This window comes from Scophthalmus maximus, chromosome 12 (genome assembly GCF_022379125.1).
Source record: "Scophthalmus maximus strain ysfricsl-2021 chromosome 12, ASM2237912v1, whole genome shotgun sequence".
NCBI lineage: Eukaryota > Metazoa > Chordata > Actinopteri > Pleuronectiformes > Scophthalmidae > Scophthalmus > Scophthalmus maximus.
In genome coordinates, this window is record NC_061526.1 from 22,553,045 (window position 1) to 22,580,144 (window position 27,100).

Sequence of the window (27,100 nt, forward strand, 5' to 3'; positions counted from 1 at the left end):
CCGAGGCTGATGATGGAATAGTTGTGCAGGTATTTTAGTCTTTTATTTGAAAGTTTTTAAATTCAATCCGATTGTTGATGTACAGGTTGATTGTTTCAATGAAAGAAGCAGCATCACTCGCTTCAATCCCAAAATATCCGCATTGACCTTCCAGCTCCATTCTGGTCGAGCACAATGATACAGTACATTTCGCGTTTCCTGCCGCAAGAGGCTTCGCCGTGTCCTTCCTGGCAAAGGTCAAATCTCTGGCTGCACCAGAGCACACCGGGCCTCATGGTGAGAGACCGCAAACCGCTGCCACGCGGAGACGTGACTTCTCATTTGGGTTTGGCTGATTTCACGCTGAACCTCTCTTGTTGTCCAGAGCAAAGAGTCACGAAAAAAAAACAACCCTCGTCTCTGTTGTTTCTCCCTGTTGGTTTGTATTTAGACGCACGTGGGAGTTGGGAGTGACATTTCCTCGGACTGGTGGTAAAATGGACATTATGCAGCTTCTTGCCCCGAGGCCTCTTCTCAGGGTTCGTTGACTGGATTAGAGGCCGAGCAAACATCTGCAGGGACCGGACACAAAACTAACTGACCATTAGCAAACACCTCGGAGGTGGGGTCGAGCGGATTCTTTACAGAGTAATCACATTTTTTTTAAAAGGAAGGAGAAAAGATTAACATCGTCTTTCAGTGCTTTGGCTTTGGGCTCATTTAAACATTGTTGTGCTGATTGTTAAAAGAAAAATCTGTTATTATTATTATATAATGAAACTATAAGTACGGCAGCATCACATGCTTTGAGGCTGAAAGGATAAAATAAGCTCAGAGAACAATGGCGGTTACATAACGAGTGTCAATATTAAAGCGGGCCAAGATAAGATAAACAGCAGAGACAGTCAGCGAAGGAATCACTCACCACAGAGTTTACAGTAGCCATGGATACAGTCTGGGATACCACCAAGTTGTTTGATTTGATAACCCTCTGCAAACTATTCCATCTGGCCAGAGCAGAAAACTTTAAAAAGTTTTTCATTCCCTTCTCTGTCTGTGCATTAGGGACAGACAGTAAGATGTGTGTGATATGTTATTATAAATAAATAACAGATAGTCAGGAATTGAATTGCTAACCAAAACTGTCTATCCCTTAAAATAAATGTACACAGCTTTTACCTTACATACAATAAAAAGAGATTTAAGTCAAGTATATAGAGTAAGTAAAGAAAGGTAAAAGTGCAAAAATAAATACTAGTCAAGTCGAGCCAACTTTATTGTCAATTTTTGCAATAAGTTCCAGACATACAGAGGAATCAACAAAAAAAAGTTTCTCTCCGACCCACGTTGCAGTAGAAAAAAATAAGTGAAGTAAAATACATTCTAAATAGTGCCAACGTAAAAGTAAGGCAAAACCAAGCGGTATTGAAAAACTAAAGAAATTGAAAATGTGCAATAAAAAGGACATAGAGTGCAGACTAAATGTTATAAATGCAAAGTCATATATACTTTTGGACGTGTAGATGCATAGATAAGAGAAAACTGTAGTAAAAGATTTATATTTGTATTAACTTTAATGTATTTGCAGTTTTTAATCATCTGCTGTAAACTCTGCTCCGCGTCACTCAAGCTGTCCATCGAGAGCGCCGATTGGCTGTCGAGTTGCGAGTGGGCGAGGCTTCCGTTAACTACCAGCCCCCGTGCGATTGGCTCAGCTGGAGTCGGTGCTCGTAGTGGGGGGCGGGGCCTTACTGTATCTGTGTGGCTGTGAAGTTAAGGGACTCATTCAACAGGAGCGAGCGGGTCACGCGACATCGAACGAGCGTTCCTCGGGACTTTTGTGAATTATTATCATAAGTTGGAGGCGGAATTTCTCCGTGGCAGCTCTCAACACTTTTCTTGTGAACTACGGAAACGCTGAGATGAAGTCGAGCGGAGTAAATGTGTGACGGGAGACGACGGAGGCCGAGACAGTTGAGCGGATTGCAAACAGGAAATCATCCCGGAGCGAGAGCAGGTCGGTCGGGGGGAGGAGGAGGAGGAGGAGGAGGAAGACGCCGGGGCACCGGAGGTCGTTCATACAAAACTGACAACTTTGTTCAGCGTTTTGATGCGGCCGAGTTGGAGTGGAGACGTCGTCCCCCGCAAATGACGTGGAATAGCACGATGAGCAGTGGCTACAGCAGCTTGGAGGAGGACTCCGAAGAGTACTTCTTCACGGCCAGGACGTCTTTCTTCAGGAAGCCTCTGGGCAAAGTCAACGAGTCGAGCAAGGTAAACAACAACAACAACAACATGCTACTTCCTGTGTTTGTGCTCAGACAAAAACTGGGTAAAGTCTCCGAGATGGCGCCGCCCCCGGAACTCCATTTACAAATGTGTCAAAATCAATATTCCACCACCTGCGAGCAAAAAGGCACATGTGATATAGAAGGTTTCCAATGCCCCGTTGCAATTATATAGTATTAAACTTGAATGCGGCATATATTTTGTATTAAAAAAAAATATTCATTTAAATGCAATTTCAACTTTTTGACCTTTGCCCACCTGTTGTCAGGTTACCTTCGCCCGTCAATCTGAAAGTGCAGAGCAGAGCCAGTCGAAAAGTTTATGATTTTATGGATTGCTGCCTATGCCGAATTTACTGGAAGGCCCTTAATATTTTTAATATCTGAAGTTTTATCTTCTACCTTTTGGCATTGGCTTACCTTTGACCTGGACAAGCTTAAATAGATAGAATTGTCAACGGTGTTTGGTTTGTGTGTGTGTATATATATATATATATATATAGGAGCGTGTCACAGGAATATTTGCATAACAAGAGGAACCAGTCTGTGGCTTTAATCCCTCCTTTTTTTTGGGACAGTTGTCAGGTTTAGCCTACATTTCATTTGAGAACCCCCCCATTATTGGCTACAGTATCAGGAAGAGAATGGAGCCATCTTGGTTTTTCCACTGATTTGCATATATATGGATCAAAACAATAAATCATGCAGGAAAGAAGACTGTGATCAGCAGGCCAGTGGTTTTACAACCTCCCTCGTGGCCTCACATGAACCCACCACTACTACCACAACCATGTGGCCCTAATGAAAAAAAAAAAAGATGCATGCCAACCTAGATTGAAACTTGTTTGTGAGCTCGTCTCTTGTGGAATTAGGACGAGACTGAACGTTGGATTGCGTTACAAAAAAATCAGGTCAGTGTTTAAAGTCCTTGACCAACTGCTGGTGTGTGTGTGAGGGTCTCTCACCCGCACACATGCTCACACTCCTGCAAACACAGCTGGTCTGTTCCAGCACGCTGGCGAGACTCGGCATACTGTAACAGAATCGAGCCATTCTTCCTTCTTCTTCCCTGCCCACTCCGTGTGTGTGTGTGTGTGTGTGTGTGTGTGTGTGTGTGTGTGTGTGTGTGTGTGTGTGTGTGTGTGTGTGTGTGTGTGTGTGTGTGTGTGTGTGTGTGTGTGTGTGTGTGTGTGTGTGTGTGTGTGTGTGTGTGTGTGTGTGTGTGTGAGAGAGACTCGGGTTTCCACAGCAGCGATCCTCCAATGTCACGCTGCGTGACCCTTCACTTTTCCATGACAGCCCTTTAACACACAGGTCCTCATTACTCGTGTGTGTGTGTGTGTGTGTGTGTGTGTGTGTGTGTGTGTGTGTGTGTGTGTGTGTGTGTGTGTGTGTGTGTGTGTGTGTGTGTGTGTGTGTGTGTGTGTGTGTGTGTGTGTGTGTGTGTGTGTGTGTGTGTGTGTGTGTGTGTGTGTGTGTGTGTGTGTGTGTGTGTGTGTGTGTGTGGATGCACAATGTGGCCCATACATGGCCGCCACTGCAGAGGTTGTGTGGCGTCTTAAAACCGTGGCTCCGGACCTGGTGGTGGTTTCCCCAACATGCCAACAGTAATTACAAGAGGACAGGGGACACACCACATTATCAAATTACTGGTTCTGGATCAGAAAAGTTAGAAGGTTATGGTGAGAGAGAGAGAGAGCCTGTGTGTGTGTTTATGTGAGTTGTGCAGGCTTGTAATAGATTTACATAAAACACTGGAGTTGCACGAGGCTTGGAATTTGAGAATGTGGTAACTTGAGGTGGCAGTAAACTCAAACTGGCCTCAGCCATTGTTTTTTTGCAAACTGACGTTTTGAATAGAGTCTGACAGATATGGACATTTTGGGTCGCATGCTTCAACAATAGAAACGTTCACCATCATTTCTTCTGCAGAGGTGATTTGGTCATTACATCCAATTAGGAGCATAGGAAAACCCATTGTACATGCAAAGTGCCTGAAAACACTGGCACATTCACCATTCATGTGCGTTTTTATAGATTAGAAAAGAGGCACAAGACGTGGCGCTCAACAACTGGACCATTCTTACGTCTTCATCAAGGAACCGGGTCTGTGGTCTGTGTGAGAGAGCGAAGTTTAATAAGCTCCAGTTTAAACAGAGAGAGGAGAGGACGGACAAGCAGAGAGGAGAGGACAAAGACGGAGCGGTGGTCAAACAGGGAAATGAGATGTAACCGTCTGGCCCAGGAGAGGATTTATCTCCAGACTGAGGCAGGGTTTATAATATCCACTCCCCATCAACACACACACACACACACAGACACAGACACAGACACACGTCATGCACACACACACACATTCCCGACCCCGCTCTCCCACCCGCCCTTCCACCTTTTCAGCCTGTGAATGGTGTTTCTGTCAGCAAATGTCACGCTGACCAGTGGGTCTGTGTGTGTGTCATGAAATAATCCCACCCAACCCCCAGGACATGCACACACACATACAGTGCGGTACACACACACACACACACACGCACACACACACACACACACTGGACATGCAAAGCAGCTCATCTTCAATTCAAATCATCCCGGCAGACTGTAATCTCACTATATGGCGTATATGCATCACCTTTCGGACGTGATTTTAGGAACTCCCCCTGCACCGTCAGAGACGTGCTAGCCACAGATTGCTACGTGGTCAGATGGTTTTGGGCCTCAACAAACAATCTTTCTCCAAAATCCTGTGTGTGTATATATATATATATATATATATATAATATATTACACTTGAGCGTCTTTGAGCTCAGATAAGAGCTGTATCATAGAGCTTTGAGCCCGTCACATCATACCACTCCAGCCTTTAAATCAGCTTATGATTTCCTCCATCGTCCGCCCCGTCACGGACTCGTGAGAGGAACACGGCTCTTTGTGTCGGTCCAGAAAAAAGGAAGTGGTGTTCCCTCCCGAGTCGCACAGCTTAGCTTTGTGTGCGTTGACCAAACTGTTCCTGACTTCCTGTTCCTCGGTTCTCCTGCGTTCGCCCTTTCAAATGAACTGATATCATAAGTGTACAGTACAATGTGCGATGGGGGTGTGTGTGTGGGGGGGGGGGGGGTGTTGTTTGTTGACGTGCTGATAGATTTTAATGGTGTGGTGTTTTTCACCTGGCGACGCCCTGGGTTTGTTTTCACAGGGCACATGGCGAGGCCGAGGCGTTACATGTGTCAAGTGGACTCAGTTTTATTTATATGCTGAAGAGATTAAAAAACAACTTCCTTTGAAGGCTGCATGACTTTATTTTCACCGCTCTTATTCACTGTAACCTGATTTCTTTCAATGACAATTCCCTTGGAATCACTTTAACATGAGCTCATTCTCTTTTGCCGAGTTTAGATTTTTAAACTGCCTTATCTGTCGCTGTGGGAAAAAGTACCGTATGTTTTATTTTTCTTTCTCTCTCTTATCTCCCAAGGGCGGGTGTCTGATAGACAGACTTGCTGACTGCCCTACAGATCTTGTCTCTCCCTCTCTCTTTTTTTCCCCCTCACACATTCACAGTAACCTCCTCTATGATATCACCAGCTTATTATTTATTTATTTTTAGTCCCCGCAGCAGCAATAAACCAGACACACCTCAGTTTACAGACTTTGTACGTTTGTTACCTGTAAACTGAATCTCCTCCGTCAGAGCATTTTTCTTACATTTTTAACCGGTGACAAACTTTTTCTTTTTAATTACCTCATTGTCACAGGTTGTATGTGTGGACGAGTGATGACCAGATAACCAAAGACTTGAATTAGACTTGAATATATAATTTTCATTATTGATTAATCTGCTGATTATTTATTTAACTCCACAAATAGATGTTTAAAAATGTCGACAATGACTCAGAGAATCGGGATTTTTCTTTTTTGCTATTTACCATCATTTAAGAGACCAAATTCGAGAAGAGAATCTGGAGAAATGTTGCAGGTCTAAAGGTTTTGGGGGTTTTACTAGAATAAAGCTGCCGAACCCTAAATATGAACAATTTTGCGTCAGAAATAAGTAAAGAAATGTTTAGTATTTCTTTGTGTCTGGTCGGGTTGGAAGAGCAAAGTGACATCAGCATTTGAAATGGAGAAATGTTTCAGTGAAGGGACAACATGTGGCATGTTTTCTATTTAATTGTCATCCTTTCAAAATCCAGTGTTGTCTTTCCTGTCCTCGCGCACACGTGAATCCGAAATCCGTCCTTTTTCTCACGTTGTCCCCCCTCGAGGTTCACTTCCTCTCTCTGTCCAGCGGCCTGTTTTCTCCTCCTCCTCCTCCTCCTCACCCCTCCATCCCCTTCTCTCCTGGTTCCTCTTCCATTGTATGTCACTTCCTGCCTGTTCTCGACTCTGCTTCCTGTTCTCTCAACAGCAGCAGCAGCAAGGCCGCCCGAAGTTCTGTTGCTGTTGCTGTTGCCCGGTAACTGTTGCTGTAGCGATTCGCAGCAGTGGACCTCGACGATTCGAGACAGAATACACTATGAGACATTTTCTTGTTGGCTCAAACGCCACGACTACATGGCCAGTGTTATCCTGGCAGCAGCCTCCCATTTGACACTGTATCTACAGTATAAGCCTATAAGTTCAACTATCAGTCCGAGTCCAGTCATCCTCGTCCGTCTTCGAACCCTTGCCAGAGACTATTAGGCCACATCCACTGATGCAGATTAACCTCCTGACCCACTACGCGTCGTTCCTCCTTCACAGGCTCTAAATAAATTCTCGGCTTATTCTAGATCGTTAAACAATAAACTTCCATGTAAATACACGAGTCGTCCAGTCCACCTGTTGCTGAATACAACGAGAGGATGTCACGCGAGTCCCGTCTTCGGGCTCTTATCACGGCTCCCTGAGTTTCCACGGTTGGCAGGTCAAGCGTCATGCGAGCGACCGGGTGTGAGCTCGTGTTTCGCAGTAACTTTTGCCGTCGACCTTTGACAGTGTTTGAACTCGCAACAACTGCCGCGCCAACCGTAAACACGGGGAGTCGGCGTTCCGGGGGGATCTTTTTCTCTCTCTCCGTGTTTTGTGTTGGCGAAAAGCTGGCGCTCGCCTGACAAGTTAGTTTAGATCTTGATGTGAAACAGAAACGTCGACAACAATGGGTTTTTGTTCAGCAAGACGTCATCACGGTGGATGTGTGTCGGTTGTAATTTGGAGAAATCGCTCCAGCGCGGCGTTGGAAGGTTTTACTCACGGTTTTAACAATGGTGCTGCGGGTAAACTTTGCCTCGACCTGCCAAAAAACTCAACCATCTGACTGGCATTTAGATTTTTCCTTATTTTTGTGTCCCATGATGATCTGAATGTTGCTTCAGAAGCTTTAACTCACTGACACGAGTTAATTTACAACTGTCTTTAAAGTCCAGCTACGACAGCGGAGGACTGTTGATGTCTTACTTCAAAATAAATGCATTTTTTTGGGCTGCATACAGTTTGTCTTACCACTAAAAGCCATTTGAAGATGTTTTAGAAAAGCTTTCAAGACCACTTTTCACCATGGAAATATAGAACCTGACGTCACTGATCAAGGATCAAACTACTGTCAGAAAGTGTGTGTGTGTGTGTGTGTGTGTGTGTGTGTGTGTGTGTGTGTGTGTGTGTGTGTGTGTGTGTGTGTGTGTGTGTGTGTGTGTGTGTGTGTGTGTGTGTGTGTGTGTGTGTGTGTGTGTGTGTGTGTGTGTGTGTGTGTGTGTGTTTTGAAGTACAGTCCCCGTTGACCGTCTGCAGGTTACGTAACGCTCTTTATGAGACTCTCCCCTCTCCAGCGCTCTCCCGTTTTCCAAAGGAAACACAAGTGGAATTGTTCTAAACTGTGCGGCCCCTCGCTATCTCTTCAAACAGAACCTGAGTGCTTTTATGCCTGGAAACACACTTGACCACGCACACATGCACACACACACACACACACTGGTGGGCTGTGTTGTATAATAAGATAGATCTGCCTTTTAAAGGAGACACCTGCGTCATGGAGAATATGAGGTTTATGTCAGGTGTGTGTGTGTGTGTGTGTGTGTGTGTGTGTTAGAGGAAAGTGAAAAATCAAACATTTCTGATAATTGATTTATCATGGTTGATATTTATTATGCAAACATGATTTGGGCAGCAGTGATTCTATCCGTCATCACTTTTTGTGGATTAATGTCCAAGATATTTAATTTACTAAAACAAATGAGAACCTGTCACCAGCGAATGTTTGGCATCAAAATAGTTTGATTCTGATTTTTAGGTTTAGAGACGAAACAATTCACCAAGGAAATAATTGTCTAATAAATTGATTTATGAAAATGACGCTTTTAAATGTGAGAAGTCGCTGCTCTTGTAAAGTGATTCTTTAAGAAGCTTCGTAAAATCACCTTTGGCTGCGAGAACTAATGTCCAGTTTTTTTCCCCGTCAACAGTTTGTTTTACTTTGTGTGCTCGCTCATGGAACTTGTCACCAGTGATGAATTAAACAACCAGCTGCTTCAGACAAACCCTTTACTGTCCAGCTCTCGTACAAACTCTCTGAACAGGTGGCCAACTCGCTTGTCCACCTGTTCACACCCTCTCTACAACTTTCCTCGCCCCCCCCACTTCCTCTCACCTGTCTGCGGAGATGCCCACCACCTGTAGCATCATATGACAAGGTCAACGGGAACCATGTTGCAGAGGTCACCCACCGTGGCGACACAACGTGCCTTGAGTTCATCAATGCTGCCAAATTTTATTTCGCTTTTACTGTATGTTTTTACTTTTCAAAATTCCAGGACTTCCTTGCAGTGCGCTGCTAATTTCAGGATATCAGATATACTGTAATATCGCTGAAGTCTGAGTTTTGGTATCTGGGTACTTCATCACAACTAAATCTAAATGAGAAAGCAACATGATATTCTGTTGTTGTTGTTTTTTGCGTTAATGGAGGCATGTTGAAAGGCAATTTATTCTGAATAATTTCACTTCCTGTTGAGTAAACACAGCAGGTGAAATCCTCACCCTCTACTCTACTTTGCGGCCCGGCCCGTCTCTGTGTCTGTGCGCTCTGTGCCGGTTGATCTCCGCGAGGCTACCGCTGTTACATACCGGTCGTCAGTCAGACGCTCATCTGGGAGCAGTTTATTCCGGCTGCGCGATCATCATCTCGGCGCTCGACCATTATCAGCAAACCGCAGCGCACTCTTGAGGGCCGGGCGGTGCTTTTCCTTTGAGGTGCAGAGGAGAAAGTGAGAAGTCACGTGGCCATAAATGACGAGGCGGGTTTACAGAAAGTGTGTGTGTGTGTGTGTGTGTGTGTGTGTGTGTGTGTGTGTGTGTGTGTGTGTGTGTGTGTGTGTGTGTGTGTGTGTGTGTGTGTGTGTGTGTGTGTGTGTGTGTGTGTGTGTGTGTGTGTGTGTGTGTGTGTGTGTGTGTGTGTGTGTGTGTGTGTGTGTGTGACTGGTCGTATTTGGTGCGAGCGTTGGGTGTTTTTCTCTACATGAGCAATGCCTCCACTTGATTTAACATAGAATGAATCAATAAATCAAATGATATGTTGGCTCATCTTAATTTATTGCAGATATATTTCATGTGATATAACAGGTAAGGAGAAATTTTGGCGTTCAGCATCAGTCATTGGCCAATTGGTGTTAGAGAGTTAAAGGAAATATTTCAACACTTTTAGCTTTTCTTGCTAAGGGTTATACGAAAAGAATGATCCCCCTCTCCCTACAAATATGTAGCGCTTAGCTTAGCTTAGCATAATAACATCAAATGATCGAGCAAGGATTTTGGTTACCCTTGGACTGGGCCAGGCTGGCTGGTCCCATGCTTTCCTGCCTATATGCTAAGCTAAGCTAAGAGACTGCTGGCCCTGGCTTAATTTATGCCGTACAGATGTGAGAGTGGTGTTTCACAAAATGTTGAATCATTCCTTTGAAGTCTCTCATACCAATATTGGTATTGACCTCTGAACTGACCTCTAAAATTCAAATTTCATGCATACGATATCATTTTAAATATTTTATCTTGATAAATTAGCATTACATTTCCTCACATTATCGCATTATCATTTAAAGGCACTAAAGGTCGACGTTCAGCTCAGCGAGCGCAGTCGAGCGACTTATTAAATCAATGTAATGTGTAATAAAATAACAGGAGACGTCGTGGTTACTGGTTTTGTGCAGTGAATGGAACCATATCATGCTTCGTGTTGGACTGACACGTACAGTAATGATGGACTCGCAGACGTGCGTGGCCAAACCAACCCATCACCCCGTGTGTCATCAGCTGTTTCACACAAACACACCACACACACACACACACACTCATACATCTACTTCAAAACCACAAAGCTCTGTGGGCTGTTCAAATGTCCCGGCTGGTCGTTACGTTGATGTGTGGAGTGGTTTTGAACATTGGGTTTTTTTTTCCTCGTACGGTGGTTGAATGTCACACAGTTTGTGTTCTGGCCGGAGTCATGTGGGAATAAGTGTGTGTTTCAGTGTGTGTGTGTGTGTGTGTTTCAGTGTAAGGTATAGGGTTCGTTCGGTCTCTTTAAAAAGGGATTTTCCACTGTTGCCGAGGAGAAGGGGTTTGGTCCGACAGCAGCGTGACAGAGTTACAGTCATCATGGTTCCATCTCACAGGTATTGTTTCCCCTTGTCTCCATTATCAGGCCCCACACAGACACACCTGCCTTTGACGTCCCCATTGTGTCCTTTATACCACATGACCAGTAGTGCTTCGACACCCCCGTTATGTCATTTCTACGTCTTGTTCACATGAGCTATGAAAACCCCCCCCTGACTGTACGGGAAAAAATATCAAACTATTAAAAAGAAAAATCCTGCTAGGAATCCGGAAAAACCAACATTTTCCATTTCTGGAGACACATCACTAATCGTGGCAGTGTTAATACAGCTTCTGTCAGCATATTGATATGTTTACTCACATCCTACAGTATGTTCTTAATCATGTGTGACAGAGCGAGGAGCATTCAGTGATGAGGTTGTCGGATGTGACTGACGCTGACTCGCTCGTTGATCGGTTGCCTCACGTCTGACTCGCTGCGGATCGAGTCGCTGCGTCTGCACCGGAACCTTCGCGTTTCATCGCCGCTCGTCGCGGCCTGAAAAAGCTGATGACGTGCCGTCGTTTCGCAACAAGCGTTAATCTCACGAAGTCTCATGTTCGTGTCAGGGAATTCTTGAGTCTTGAGTCGGGCGTACAGTACACGCACATGTGTGCGTGACCATCTCCCGTCTTCCTCCCCGTCATTTGCTCTGCGACTGTGGCTACATGATGTTCACGTGAAAATCTGAAATCTTACATTGTTTGTACCGTCGGTGCCGCTGAACGTGTGCTGCAGCAGCCGCTGCCCCGTCCAGTGAAACTCTCCAGAGGAAGTCTGGCTTATTGTTGGCTCACCTTTCCTCGAAGCACACACTCCTCTTTTTCTTTCACCGTCCCCCTCCAAGCCCTAGAACTTCAGAGTTTCGTAAGCTCAACCCACACATGCTTACTCACTACACACACACACACACACACACACACACACACACACACTCCCACACACACACACACACTCCCATACACAAAAGTACACACTTCTTTGAATCTGTTGCACAATTCTTCCTGGGATAGCAAATGTAAAGTCTGTACAAAGGTTTTTTTAAATCTTTGACTCTTTGTATTTTTCAGTCACGACTTCTGGGACGACTCCTAGTCAAACATGAACTCTGTGTGTGTTTGTGTGCATGGATATATCTGTGTGTAAGTGTGTGTGAACACTATCTTTCTCCATTATGTAGCTGTTTCTAATGAAAGACATTTTTCATTCTAATGGGAGCGTTTTTTCTTCTTCTGCCCAGCGGGCAGTTAAACAGTTTGGACAGCAGCTCCAGTGTGAGCTGACAATTAAAAATAGTTGGACGGGCGAGTGCGCGTCGTGTTTTTAATGTTGAATTTATCTCCAAAGCAACCTAGATAATTGCACAATTAGTGGCTGAGAGTGAAGAAAGACAGGTTTTGTTAAACGGGATGTTTGAATATTATTAATTCTGCTAAAAATAGAGAGGAGGCTTTAATTCTGTTAGTTCCTCTGCTAGTGTTTCTCGCCTCCCTCCTCCCTTTGCTCCTCCATCTTTACTCCTTCCTCCTCCTCCTTCTCGGTCTTGGTCTAGGTCTTGACGGAGTTGATTTTTTCTGGGTGGTCCGTCCTCACGGACTTGTTGTGGTCTCCTCACCGTCTGCTCCAAACAGTTGAACCGTAACCGTGTGTCCTTCACTCTGCTTCCCATGTTCCCATGTTGTACTTGGTGAACCGCACTTGACATATACAGTCAGTCCACTTTGGCCTACGTCATAGTGCTGCAGCCTCTTGTCTTCATGTGGTGCGGCTGCAGACATTTCTTGAGGCTAACGGCAAATTGAGTGATAAAGAATCAAGTGTGTGTGTGTGTGTGTGTGTGTGTGGGTGTGGGGGTGAGGGTGTGTGTGTGTGTCCATTAGTGCAGGAATGCCGGGAGGAAAGGTGTGTCCGAGCTCGACTTCCCCCTATGGACTTGAACAGGAAGTAACAGAAAAGGGAAGAGTGAGTGAGAGGGAGGATGAGGAGGGTAGAATAATGGTGAGGAGGCAAAGACAACAAAAAAGAAACTTCTTGAAGCAAGAAGAACCTGACAAATGACGATCGAGTGAGTTTAAGGAAACCACAGATTGGCTTTATAGTAATAGGAGCTAGCTTTGTGATAATATTGTTGAATGGGTTGGGTAAAATATGGTTTCATCTTTATTTGGCAGGTTCATACATTCCAACAATTTCCAAGGAAGAATTCAGGAAAGTTATTTAGGACTAAGAAAATGCTAAAAGAAGGTACAATCCTCATTAATTCATTCAAATGAATGCTAATTTAAAGTCACATGGAGGTTTTTTAGTCAGTGTATGAAAATGTGTCTGTAGCATATAAATATATTTTCTAGTCACAAATGTTCAACAGAATATTTCACGATGGACGTTTTTCACTGCTTTCACACATTTCGCAGATGAAACTATTAAATGAATTAGACAAAGTGTTTGTCATATTAATTTGTATTGAAAGTTGCAGTCCTATATGAACAGATGAAACTCGTCACGACTAACTAAATTAGCTAAAACTTGTCTTTACTTTCTGTATCATTTTGTAACAATTCAAATTAAATAGGTTAAAAGACGATGGAGAAACTGCTCTACCATGTCCGTAGAAACTCCCTTGTTAATGTTTTGCTAAATGAAATGACCTTTTGTCCTCTCAAACACACAAAACAGTAGCTTCGTGGACGACAGTGAGGATGTAAACACACAGGACCAGAAATAGGTTAAATATGTCTTTCCTGTCCTTTTTAAAAAATAAATATATATAGCTGGGAGTCAGAACAGTTAAATCACTGTGTTTAGTCTGACTGCTTTTGCAGCCACAACACGCACACACACTCGGCCTAGTGCTTCAGGCTCGGTTTTCAACGCCACCTAAGCATGTTTCGTCCCCGCACACACACACACACACACACACACACACACCCACACTCTTGCGCGGTGATGTCATCTCTTTACAGACGGTGGATCAGACGAGCGTGACGATGCTCAACAAAGGCAGGAATGCTGCAGGTGTGTGTGAAGAAGACGCCATTTCAAAAAACAGCAGCATGTTGAGAACAGGGAGATACTGACACGGAGATAAAATTTAAAAAACTTCACCAGTATCTTCTTCACAGGCCCGCAGCTGTTTCTTTTTCTGTCTCGTCACTTTTTAAATTCCCTTTTTCTCTTCTGCTTTTCCCCAAGCTCTGATCGGTGTGTTCTGCTTTTTAATGCTCTTCAGTGCAGCATGTAGACATGAAATGTAATTATTTCTTGAAAATATTTATTCCAACTTTAAATTCTGTCAGTTGTTATACTTGTAACGTATTTTTATTTGTCTTAATATAGATTTGGGACGATCAAAGAATGACATCTGCTGTCATAACAGGATTAGCATTTGATAAACAGAACCTTTGCGTGAAGTTAAATTATCAAAATTAAGTGCCTTTTCATTTTTCTTATCAGCATTCAAGGACCGATTACATGGACCTTTATTCACTGATGGCCTGTCGTGGCACATTATCATCCATAATCATTATTATTCTGTTGCTTCTCCAAAGACAATAATCCGTACTTTTTATTTACAACAGATTTTCAAGATTATTATGCCTTTAAAAGAAAAACTATAATCTCCGACTGTACTTTTATTCATTTATTTTTTTTACATCTGGGGTTTCACAACTTCTATCTTACATCACCCTTTGGCACTTATTTCTATTGGTTACAGTAAAAAAAAAATTATTGAGTTGCTGGCTGGCAGATGTGGCGATTGTTTTAGTCCAAACATGCTACTGATAGAAGATTTACACTAGAAGTTTGGTCCTTTGCTAACTTGTTTTGTTAGTTTCCTTGTGTTGTTGATCATAGAAATTTATAAACCTTGCATTTTAGTTTGCTCAGTAGTGACGTTGTTCTGTCCTAGCGTTTCCTGATTCCGAAACAAAGCTAGTTTGCTGCGATATGCAGATGACGTTGCCGTCTTAACGTACCAAAAATTCCAAGGTACAGCAAACTTTCCGGTTTCGTAAACTTGACTTGACTCACTGCCACATCATGTGACTCAGTGGACTGATGTTTGTAGGCCGCTGATACAAGAGCCTTTAACATTCCTATTAATATTTGTCTTGGCGCTATTGAAAAGCTCCAGTAGTCACTTGTCTTTGTCTTTTCTCTCCGTCCTCCCCTCTGGTTTCTGGTCCAGCGTCAGCGGGAGGCTTCGCTGTGCTCTGAAATAGGACGGTGACCTCATTGTGTTGCAGCTCCGCCGAGCTCTGCTTCTCCATGTTGTTTGGATTTGGTCGCTCTCTCTCTCTCTTGCTCTCTCTCTCCTTTTTAACTCTCTCTATCCTGGACGTCAAATAATCTGATTACTGTGTAGGACAAACACTCACGAGAGATACAACTTGCGGGTTTAGGCCCTGTGGGTTTGTTTCACCCAGCTCTGATTGAACAGGGATTCCTGTTCTTAGTTTGGATGTTGCTGTTTTTTGTGTAGTAAAACCTTATTTTTAGAGGAATCATTCGAGTTTTGAGTGAGAATATTTTACCCAATATAAAAATTGGAGTTTTAGTTTGGCATATTTATAAAATGTTGGTGACACAACCCTGGTCATCTTTCCGTTCTGGCGCCTCAGCTGCCAAGTAAAATTTGCCTGGAATGATACGCAACTGTATCTCTGATGCTGCAAACAAACGATTGACAGTTGCCTAAAAGGTGAAGACATCGCCGTTGCGTTGACTGAAAGTTGGCCAACAAAGCAACAGTAATTAAGGAGACGGTGGAGTATTGGGATTGATCATTTGGGAAGAAAAGAATTGGGTCACAAACCCCAACAAACAATACTTTTTTGGCATTTTAAGCTAAATATCTAGATGTGAATTTCTAATTTGAAATTCTCTTCTACAATTGAATAAGATAAACAACTGAGCACACGTTTTCCTCGTCACGTAATGTGGGTTGGAAGTCATTCAATCTACCTGATCACCAGGTTTAGCTACTGACACACACACACACCCAGAAGGAAGGATTCCCCCTGAGGGGAAGATCACTCATCATTTTTCTATCTTTTCTCTCTTGTGTTTTTCCACCTCTTGTCTGTCAGATAACAGTTAATCTCCTTACCTGTCACTTCCTGCTAATACGCTCTGACTCGTCTGACCCTGCGGGCGCTTATACCGATCGTGGTGAAAGGTCAAATTTAAAGGGCGATTGTCTCAGGAATCGTACCAGGAAGTGAAAGTCTCTCCGATTTCATGTTGCTGGAACACGTAACCAACTTTGTTCCTGTTCTGTTCTCAGAGCTGTGAACTATCAATGGACACGTTACAGTGTGAGACGCTCTCCTCCAGCTGTTTGTTGTATTGGCACCTCGTCTTCTCTCCGGAGCAGAGTGTGTGTTTTCCATATAAGGGTGTGTGTGCCTTCAAAGCCTCCCTGGATTGTGCACTATGTGTGTGTGTGAGTGTATTTTAATAGATGCTGAGGAGAGGCTGCACTATGCCCATGTAAGCTCCGACTACACTGGGGAATTCAAGTCAGTCTGAAGACTCTGCACGGGCACTGATGTACTTTACACATACAGATACATACCTATATTTATATTTGTATATATATCAGGGTAGAATTTTGAGTTTTTTAGGTCCCATATGCATTTGTTATTGGAGCTGTGCTGATTTTTTTATTTGCAGCGTCATTCAACAAAGAATCACTCGTCATAAACGTGATAGGAACAGGGCTCCAACTGCTAAACACACACACACACAAACACACACGTGTGTACATGCCACAAGCTGTTTGAATCCGTCACACACACTCTTCAGACATTTTTTTCTTCTTCGTCGTCTTGCCTTCTTCAGTTTTGGATCCTTGTTGTTATTGTGCGTGACTCTGTCCTGCAGGAGGTTTCCATGTTTTGTCTAAAATTAGAAGTCAGTGGCTCGTCATGGGACCCAGGCCGACTGGAGCTGTGTCTTTTTGTCATGCGCTGACCCCCCAAGGCATTATGGGCCTTTAAAGATAATTTTGGGGGAAGAAGGAAATATGATATATTATACGTCCCGCTGCAGAGACTGTGTTGTTGTTATGATCGCGGCCGACTTGTGACTCATCGTGTTTCCTTCTTCTTCTTCTTCTATTTGTCAGGATGTACACAAGGAGAGAGAGTTGCGGACGGAGTTCAGCCGGGAGGAGATCAGGCAGAAGGTGGAGCAGTACAACTGTCTGACCAAAGACCACCTGAAGATGACACTGGTGAGTGGACAAGCACACACACACACACACACACACACACACACACACACACACACTGGCTGAATCGTTCCTAGCTGGATCTGTTTGGTCGCCGAGCTTCTTCCTTCCAGATGACAACATTAACATTATTTTTAAATCCACCTGATTCGCGCCAGCGTCAGTAAATCAGGGGCCGAGTCTTCTTCTGTATCGTGATCGAGATGGAACTGCCAGGTCACACAGGGTTTTTTTAAATTTTAATGTATGAAATGTGATGAGGTTTCATCATCCAGCCCCCCGCAGCTCCCAGCATTCCTCAGCAGTCACATCAGAGTGATGTGATGTTATTCCTGCTATTGTTCTCCCCCCACAGAGTTTTCCTTGGCAGTGTCTGAAGCTGTATTCACACCACGACGCACTAAAACTCTGCTTTTATATATATTTATGATATATATATTTGGTTTGCTGATTTTATCCGACCAACAGTCGGACCCAATCCCGGTTAAGCAGAATAAAAAATATATGGATGGATGGTTGGATTGGAAAATTAAATATGACAAAGACAAACTGCAAATCCTCATACTTCAGAAGCCGATTCAAGAGAATCTTTGGCATTTTTTGCTGATTTAATCGTTGATTCCCCAAATTGTTGCTTTGGAACAGAAACAGAACCTGAGAGCTGCTGCTCATCGCGTTGGAAGTCAGAGCTGATGGTTTCATGATGTGAATGAATGCATTCTTTTTTCCATTATCCAACTTATTTTTTTATTTTTAGTTCTTTCTTTGTCTTCTTTTATCTCTTCATCTGTGATGACGCCAGTTCCTCTGAGTCATCCTGTCTGGCTTTAAAACTTCTGTTCAAACCGATCTGGTTTGTCCACTTGTGACTTGTCACGCTCGACAGCCGCCGTCCTCCAGGCTCCAGATGGAGCGATGAGATTAAGATGCTCGTCCTCCGTCTGGGACCATCTGTCCTGCAGGGACACGCCGGGTTCACTGGGTGAACTGGTCTGGCGTGGAGGGATCGTACAGCACACGCTGTTTTAAATCACGTCATGTATTGTATTTTAACTATTTTACGTCAATATAATCTCTCCCTCTCTCTCTCAGGGCTCCTCCGGTGTGTACACGGGCTTCGTCAAAGTGCAGATGGACCTGCGGAGGCCCGTGACGGTGCGGGGGGGTCGGAGGGGAGCGGGGGGACCCGTGGTGGAGGAGGCCTTCTATCTGCCCCGCGGAGTCGTCAACACCCTCCACATCAGCTCCAATAACACAGTCAGACAGGTGGCCGACACACACACACACACACACACACACACACACATCAACTAGCTTCACTGTCTGCTGAATAACTTAATTAAGATCTGAGGACATATGGGTTGAGGTGGACGGTACACAGAAGCGACAGACGTGGAACTAGATTCTGTACATCACTATCACAAAAGCCCCCTTGTCACAAATATTCCTGTAAAGCACGTTCCTGAAACTTTAATTCCCGGGAACTAAAAGGTTCCTGCGCACTGTTGTTTATCTGTGTTTGCTCCACGATCTACAGAACACCGAGGGATTTGGCAAATTAGCCTGCCAACAAGGGATGGCTACAACCAGCTGTTCCACTCCAGTCCACCAGGTGGCGATAAATGCAGAATATTATACCACGATGTAAACATGGAGCACATTCAAATAGTGCTGCTGTGGATCGGATAACGAGACGAAACACAAGTAACGAAGCTTTTTACAAATTTGCTCGACTTAAAGCGATTGACCGGCTGAAATGAAACGCCGGAGCACTCGACCAATCGGGCGTCTTCAGCACGGCAAGCTCCGCCCCAAAGGTTCTTGTACTTTCGTCAAATACTACCATAGAGCAGGGACAAAAATTTAGAGTTCCTTGTCGCTAAAAGTACCAATGCGGAAATTCAGAAGCTTCATGTACAGTAAAGAAAGACATTTAAACAAATTTTTAAAATCATTTGATTCAGAAACATTTCAAGATGAAAGCGAGTTCCTGTTCCTTTTGATCACAAGTCTCCGTTTGAAGGGTAACTCTTTTTCAAATGTGCAGCCGCAGCCACAACAGTGGACCACGTCTGTCTGTGTGAGCAGCAGCTGCTGCTGTTGCAGCGATTCCTCAAATTGCTTTGGGAAGATAGAATCAGGAGACTTGGATCTTTATTTAAATAATCTGTCGAGGTCGTGTGAAGACTCGCCAGACAAGAACACACTGGAAACTGGAGCAGCCGAGGTTGAAACGCTAGCGTTTGTCCGTCTGTCTGGACCGTCATATCTGACTGTTTTGTTCTGTGTGTGTGTGTGTGTGTGTGTGCAGGTGATCATGGCCCTTTTAAACAAGTTCATGGTCGCAGACAACCCGGCCAAATACGCCCTGTACAAACGCTACCGCAGGGAGGAACAAGGTAAGACTGAGCCCACCGCGCGTGTGTGTGCGCGCGCATATATATATATATTTATATATATATATATATATATGTGTGTGTGTGTGTGTGAGAGAGAGAGAGAGAATGAAAGCGACAGGGCTTATGCCAAACTCTGTATCAGATGCTCTGGCACTGACATGGTGGCGACAATCTGTGTGTGTGTGTGTGTGTGTGTGTGTGTGTGTGTGTGTGTGTGTGTGTGTGTGTGTGTGTGTGTGTGTGTGTGTGTGTGTGTGTGTGTGTGTGTGTGTGTGTGTGTGTGTGTGTGTGTGTGTGTGTGTGTGTGTGTGTGTGTGTGTGTGTGTGTGTGTGTGTGTGTGTGTGTGTGTGCGCGCGCGTATTTCTGTATGCCTCGCCCTTACTTTGCTGCTCGTTGGATGCCTCAGGGACCCCCCCCCCCCCCCCCCCCCCCCCCCCCCAACATACTCACACATACACACACAGAATCAGCAGCTGTCGTTGAGTATCACATATTCGCGCCTCCAAGTAAAGAAAAGTAGTTTTATTTGCCTCATACACAAATTAAAAACTATAAAAACAAAGTCATGTTTGATGGTTGAAGAGTGGCCACTCTTGTTTTGTTTTTTTTATTCCCCATTTTCAAAGTCTGTAAACATTTTTGCCCCCCCAGACTTTTATATGTTTTCTTTTTCTCCCTTCAAAAGCTGCGTGTCACCGCCGTCGTACGAGCTCATTACTGGAGACGTACAGTTGAGACGGGCGGCCAATAAAACAGCTGCGTCTAGACACGTCTTAACAACAGATGGATTTTCAGACTGCAAATGTACATGAGCTCATATGTGAGAGCTTCTCTCCACAATAGTTGTGGTTGAAGCTCGATGAAGAGCGATGAAGACGCTGGAGCCTTTTTGTCTAGAAGTGTAAAAACGTCCGTGGCTTTCAGGATGAGACAAAGTGGCTCCGGTGGAGGTCTTTCGTCTGAAGGAAGAAAGAAAGAAATAATAAAGGTTTTTTTTGTAAGAGTTGGATGAGGAGATCTGTCAGTACGGTGGCCCTGAGAGGTCATCACTCTGCAACTTATGAAAACACGTGGGTGGAAACAGACACAACACAAGATTTCACAAACTTTACAACTCACGTGCGACTTTTAAGACAAAATTGCTGCAAAGTGAGAAACACAACAAAATGTAGAAATATGCTTTAAATACAGACAATATAGAAACACGACAAAATACAGAAAATACGACCAAAATCAGAAAGTCCAAACAAATATAGAAAATTCAACCAAACAGGGAGAACTCAAACAAAATATGAAAACTTGGTCTAACTCAGAAAACACAACCAAACATAGATTATTTAACTATATAACTGAAAACACAACTAAATACAAAAAACACAGCAAATACAGAAAAAAATGATCAAACAAAAAAAAAACACAACCAAATATAAGAAACACAGAAACAAGTGTCTCTCTGTCTTTGGTTGTGTCTTTCTCTTCACAGCATTTTCCCCCAGTTTGCTTGACTTTTCTAATTGTACGTGTGTTTTCCCAAGCTGCAGAGTTTTGAGTTCTCAGGGCCTCTTTTGTACTCTTTTGGGTACTTTTGTTACAGTTATAGTTACGAACATTGAACCATGATCAGAATCACTATCGATCTTTTAAAAGTCCAGTCTCAGTCTCACAACTCCATTTCTGTTTTTGTAAATTACTGGTCGTTAATGTGCCGCACCCAACACACACACACACACACACACACACACACACACACACACACACACACACACACACACACACACACACAGACAGAGTTAAATTTATTCTCCATGCCTCCATCAAACCACAAACATGCAGGCAGCACTGAGGTTGCTGCAATTAAATTGTGTGTGTGTGTGCGTGTGTGTGTGTGTGTGTGTGTGTGTTGCAGTGTACGTGTGTAAGCTGGCGGATGGCGAGCAGCCGTTGTTTCTTCGTCTGGTGGCAGGACCCAACGATGACACGCTCAGCTTCGTCCTGAGGGAACAACAGACCGGAGAAGTCATGGTAACATCACACCTCTCCTCTCTTCCTCTCTTCCTCCTCCTCATCCTCTTCCTCTTCCTCTCTGTCGTTTTGAAATCCAATCTGTCATATTTACATTTTTATTCCCTGATGTTTTCATCTCTCTCCTGTCCGCCACGACTCATCTTCCACAGTTCTTCTGCTCCTCTTTCTCCTCCTTCTCCACTTCTTCCTCTCCTCCTGTTTCTACCGTAATAATCTGTATCGACAAAGCACTTCTCAAACACAGTTATTAAGCTTTACAGTGGGAAAATTCGGGTGAAATAATTCAGGGTGATGAAATGAAGGAGAATCAATGATGATGAGAAGATAAAACCCAAAGAAAAAGGAACAACATTAGTCAAATTTATCAATAATAATAATGTAAATAAATATTGTTTCCTCAGTGGGATGCCTTCTCCATCCCCGAGCTGCGCAACTTCCTGCGGATCCTCGACAAGGAGGAGGAGGAGCAGCGGGAGGCGGTGGTTCGCCGCTACGACGCATACCGCCAGAGACTGCAGGAGGCGCTGCGGGACGTCCGGGTGCCTTCCTAGGGAATTAACCTCCGCGGAACAGGACTACTGCCCCCTAGTGGGACGGAGGAGGTGATTTATTCTTTCTTTTTTTAAACGGTGTAAATGTCGAGGGAGAGACGGATGTGAACGCAGAACGGATCCGGCGTATGTACGGATGGACAGAGGGACGATAAAAGACGACAAGAGGACAGAAAAAAAACTGATCTACAGCGATTGAAGGACAAAAATGACGAACGGACGAAGAGCAGACGGACGTTGTCGGAGTTTGTTTCAGCCGGGGGGTTTTTTCCAGACTGCAAACTTCTGCCTGCTCTGCAAACACCAAAGATTCAATGATTAGTGCCATATTCATATTTCATATTCTTCCCATCTCTCCGTCCGTCCCTCTCTCGTTCGTCGTCTTCTCTCACTTTGTCCTGCTGTCTCATAATTTATGCTGATTCCTCTTCATTTCCCCCATTTTTTTAAAAAAATTCATTCTTCTGAATTTCTGAAAGGCCATATGTTGAGTTTTATTTAATGATGTTTGTTTTTAAAGGTCTGTACATATTTTTTTTCTTCTTAATTTATATGGGTGAAGCTTTTTTATTTGTTTTTGGGGTTCGTATTTTTTTTTTTTAAACAAAGTCTTATTCTAGTTTTTATTCTACAGAAGCGGAGCAACAATTTGTTTGCTGACACAGACACAGAGAGAATAGTTCATCCAGACAAAAACAATGTCATATCACAAACATAAACAGAATCTGTTTCTATACTTATATGAAGGGAATTATAGAAAATAATAGGGAATAACCTGGAAGTAAATCTTAATTGAGAAAAAGGACGGGTAGCCGTTATTATTATTATTCTGATTCCATAGAGTTTTGGCCTGAACCTGGATGTTGTAGACGAAGGTACAGAAAAAAAGATTTGTTTTGCTGAAACATAATGAAACAGGAAGTGTTTGTGATAAAGAGAAAGAATATGATAGTAGTGTCTCAGATGAGAAGCTTGTCAAAGCAGGAAGTAGATGAAGATGTTTGGTTGCAGTCTGACGTGATTTTTGGATGGATGTGACCTCTGACCTCGGACACTGTGCGGTCAGAGGAGGGAGCGGACGACGACGACGACGACGATGACGATTGGCCGGTTTCTAGAAAGTTGACTGAGCGGTTTGGAGGAAGTAGAAAACAGACGTTAGACACGGCGGAAGGAAGGAAGGAAGAAGAAAAAGAGAAGAGGTTTAGTTTTGTTTCGAAAGAACAAAGAGGAGTCGATACACGGGAAGCTCGAGAACAACGACGACGACGACGGTGGCGACGTTTTTTCTCAAAGCACAAGTCGCCGTTAATGACCACGACCGAGGGAACAGCAGGTCTGCGAGTGCAGATAAAAAATGGCCGCTTTGTCCTGCTCTTGTGCGTTGCGGTGGGGTTTTTTTGTTCTCTTATCTCAAGTTGAAACGTGCGGCCGTGACCCCGTGCCGACGCTTTTATTTTTCCTGTTGGATCAAAAGGAAGAATTATTAGAGAGGAAGTTGAGACAGTCGGACGGAAGGAAGGAATCAGATTGGAGATAAACGAGCAGCAGCAAGTGCAAAAGTTCAAAGAGTTGAAGTCACAAAGGCCTTTTGATGGTGATGCAAGTAAAAATATCTGCCTTAAAAATATATATATGCAAAATCTTCTTTGGTATGTCATTGTTCATTTATGGTGTAGAGACCAAAGAGGCTTGTTTTCAGTTTAGTTTAGTAGAAAATGTTTGTTTTTTTCCTTTTAGAGTCTGTAATTTATTCTATTATGTGAGGAAACAGAGACGTATGCAACGAAAAATCACACAGACAATCAGCCTGTTCAAAATTATTATTATGATTGATCAAAACTGATGTAAAGTGATGTTGTTCAGTCAAAGTCAATCTGACTGTTGTACGACACCGCCGCCCAGTGGACAAACACTGCAACTATTCTCTCATTTCTGTGTCAAACATATTGATTATTATATAGATATTTATTTTTTATTTTTATTTTTTGTTATAACCAACCAAAGATATTTTTGTGGTGTTGCCTGGAGCAAAGAATTATATCAGAGGCTTCTTCCCACTGGAGGGAAAACTGTATTTAGTTTAGAGTTTTATTTAAAGGGGTTTTATACCTGTTATCAAACACTGGGTTGAAAACTACGGAGGCAGAAAAGGGCCAAGAAGATTTGAATCTTTCAAGTAGTTGAATAGTCACAATTAAAGGAGCATGCAACAATTTTATGAGAGATGCATTTTGGCATCAGAGAGGAAGAAATGGTTAAGTTGCATTATGGTAAATGTTGGTATCCAGAGTTTTAATTGTTTTTTTAAATAACTGGATTACCCTTAAGTACATTTTATTCATAGCATTTGAACTATTTAACTTTTCAGAATATCAAAGGTGATTTAAAGTTGTTAATTTGTAAAATATATATATATATATATATATATATATATATATATATATATATATATATATATATATAATAATAATATTTTCAGATGTATACATTTTTTTAAAATTCTATTAAAGTTGCTTAATTTTAATTGGTCATTTTTTAAATTTTTAAATTATAGTCAACTCATACAATAATGTTGCTTGTAACATTTCATAGAACAAATTTTAAGATGACAAATTAAAACTTAATTTGGGGCCAAGATTTTGCACAATTTCTAAAAAAATTATAGTGTTGGATGTTTTAAAAGATTTCAAAGACACGTTTCAAACTATTTTGGCCGCTTTTTTGCCTCCATGTATAATTTTAAATGATACAAAAAGTCTGAATGGAATCAGTTAATGAATCTTTAAGCCATGTTGTTGTTGTTGTTGTTGTTGTTTGAGTAAATTATAAACAACTTCAGCCGTGTAAACACATCAGACCAGACGAGTCGTATCAATCTTTTTTTTTTTTCTTTTTTGGGGGCGGGGCACTTTAATTTAAAATTCAGGGAAGACGGGTTTTTGATTTTTCTTTATCTCCATCTTGATCCGTAAACCACCGCCATCACACTTTAACATCTGATACGCTCTCAGCTTCATTTGAAAGATGTTGTTAATAAGCTCTACTATTATTATTTTTTTTTTTACATATTATATGGAAGTACATTGTGACAGAAGTTTCTTATTTTGAGCTCATTTGATTTTTTTATGCCTCAGCGAGCTTCCGTATGATTTTCTCTATTTCAGCTGTTGACTGTGAAACGTTTGTCTCTGTGCTGTACGTGCTGTACTGTACAAACCACTGGGGCTGTTCCACATTGAAGCTTTTCACGTTATCGTGTTCAGATTTGGAAAGTAGTTATAATATTATTTTTCAAAATGCTGTCAGATCCTGCTAAGTGATATAAATGAGGCTTGTTGATCAACGTATCTATGGTGAAGCTTTTTGGCCAGTAGTCCAAAAGTGTGAAGAGTGTTCATGTACAGTATGTCGCCTGTTATGTATTCAGAGATCATTCAAAATTCTTCTCATTCAAATTTCTAAAAATATTATTCTCATTTTTTTTCTAATTGTGTTCAATTTCACGATGTCGACACTTTTACTTAAAAAATCACAGATGCTCCTCATATGTCAAATGAATGTAACATTTTCCAGATTTTCCAGATTTGTCTTAAATGTTCTTTAAACTGAATATTTTTTTGAGTATGAGGATTTAAAGATGTGTGTTTTTGGCGCAGGGAAATGATTTGTTTTTGGTTTTTTTTTTAAATTGATTCATCAATTGTTAATTTCAGCCCTAAGAACCTTAAGTCATTAAATGAGTTGGTTGCTCCGATGTGTTGAGCAAAAAATGGGAAATATTTACTGTCTCCAAATGTTTTATTCATTATTTTGTGTTTGGCTGAAAGGTTTTTTTAAACAAACCGGTAAATGTCTTGTAAAATTAGATGAACTTCATGACAATATTGCATCCTACGATGTGTTTTATTATTTTGTTTCGTCAATGCAACAGGATCAGTCCAAGTTTATTAACGTCTACTTTCTGATTTATTACGTTCTGGCCAACACGATCAGTCGATAGATTTATGAGTAATTTGATATAAAATTCATCCGCAACAATTTTGGTATTTGAGATGTTTCTGGATTTTCTTCTGATGTGGTTCACGTCGTGTGTCGATGTTCCCGAGCTCTCAGTCGTTTATTTTCATGATCTTCATCAGTGTCGTCGTCTTCAGAATCAAAGAGAGGATGAAAAGACAAATCCTCTTAATCCAATCCACTAATCTGACCACTCCAGATTACAGTTAGCAAAAAGATTTATTTATATAAAGATTCAATTTGAGCTTGGTGTTAAACGTCCCGCTCTGTGGCCTTTAAAAAAAAAAAAAAAAAAAAAAAGCGGTTTCATCTGATGTCTCATTTTGTCGCAGGCGAACAGATTAAAAACTGCGGCAGGTTTTTATATTTTTATTTTTCTCTTGGAATTGAACGTGGCCTTTTCCTCGCGCAGAGGCAGGCGTCTCATCTTATTAAAAGTGGAATTAAAACACAGAGGTTTGTCTACTGGACTGTTTTTTTTTATCATCAGTTTGTCTATTCATTTGTAATTTATAATCTGGCCCCTACTTTGATTTACCCTAAAAACTGCATTAGCATTAGCAGCCCAGGATTATATTACATCCTTCCAATTCCAGCTCCTGGGATTCCTCAGACTATTTGTCTTTAACAATATTCTGGTATTAAACTAACCCCAAATAACTTTATTTATTGAGTTTACAGGATTCCCGTGAATCTTTTGTGTAGATTTTTACTGCAAAAAAACGCCAAAAAATGAAAAAGTTTCAGCCTCTGAAATGTGAAGATTTGTCGGTGTTTTTTTTTTCCATAAAAAATGCTAAGCTAAGGCTAACCAGCTCCTACAAAAGTCCAGTGTTCTAGTTTTATTAAAAAAAACATTGGCATCTGAGCTGTCGGTGACAATTATTGTTTTGTTTTTTAACAGTCCAGTGATGTCGTCAGTGATTTGGCAGCAACAGAAGCTGCAGCTCCTCCTCCTCGTGTCCCCTGGTTGACCTCAACT

The 27,100-nt window shown here is 42.4% G+C and overlaps 1 protein-coding gene across 1 annotated transcript; it reads left to right on the plus strand.

The window, feature by feature from the left end:
- The first annotated feature begins 1,742 nt into the window (after window positions 1-1,742).
- LOC118292123 (ras association domain-containing protein 3) lies at window positions 1,743-26,571 on the plus strand. Its single transcript, XM_035620820.2, has 6 exons — window positions 1,743-2,253; window positions 17,018-17,125; window positions 18,215-18,388; window positions 19,434-19,521; window positions 21,429-21,544; window positions 21,949-26,571. The coding sequence occupies exons 1-6, from the start codon at window positions 1,921-1,923 to the stop codon at window positions 22,096-22,098; spliced, it is 969 nt and encodes a 322-aa protein (XP_035476713.2). The 5' UTR covers window positions 1,743-1,920; the 3' UTR covers window positions 22,099-26,571.
- Window positions 26,572-27,100: the final 529 nt, after the last annotated feature.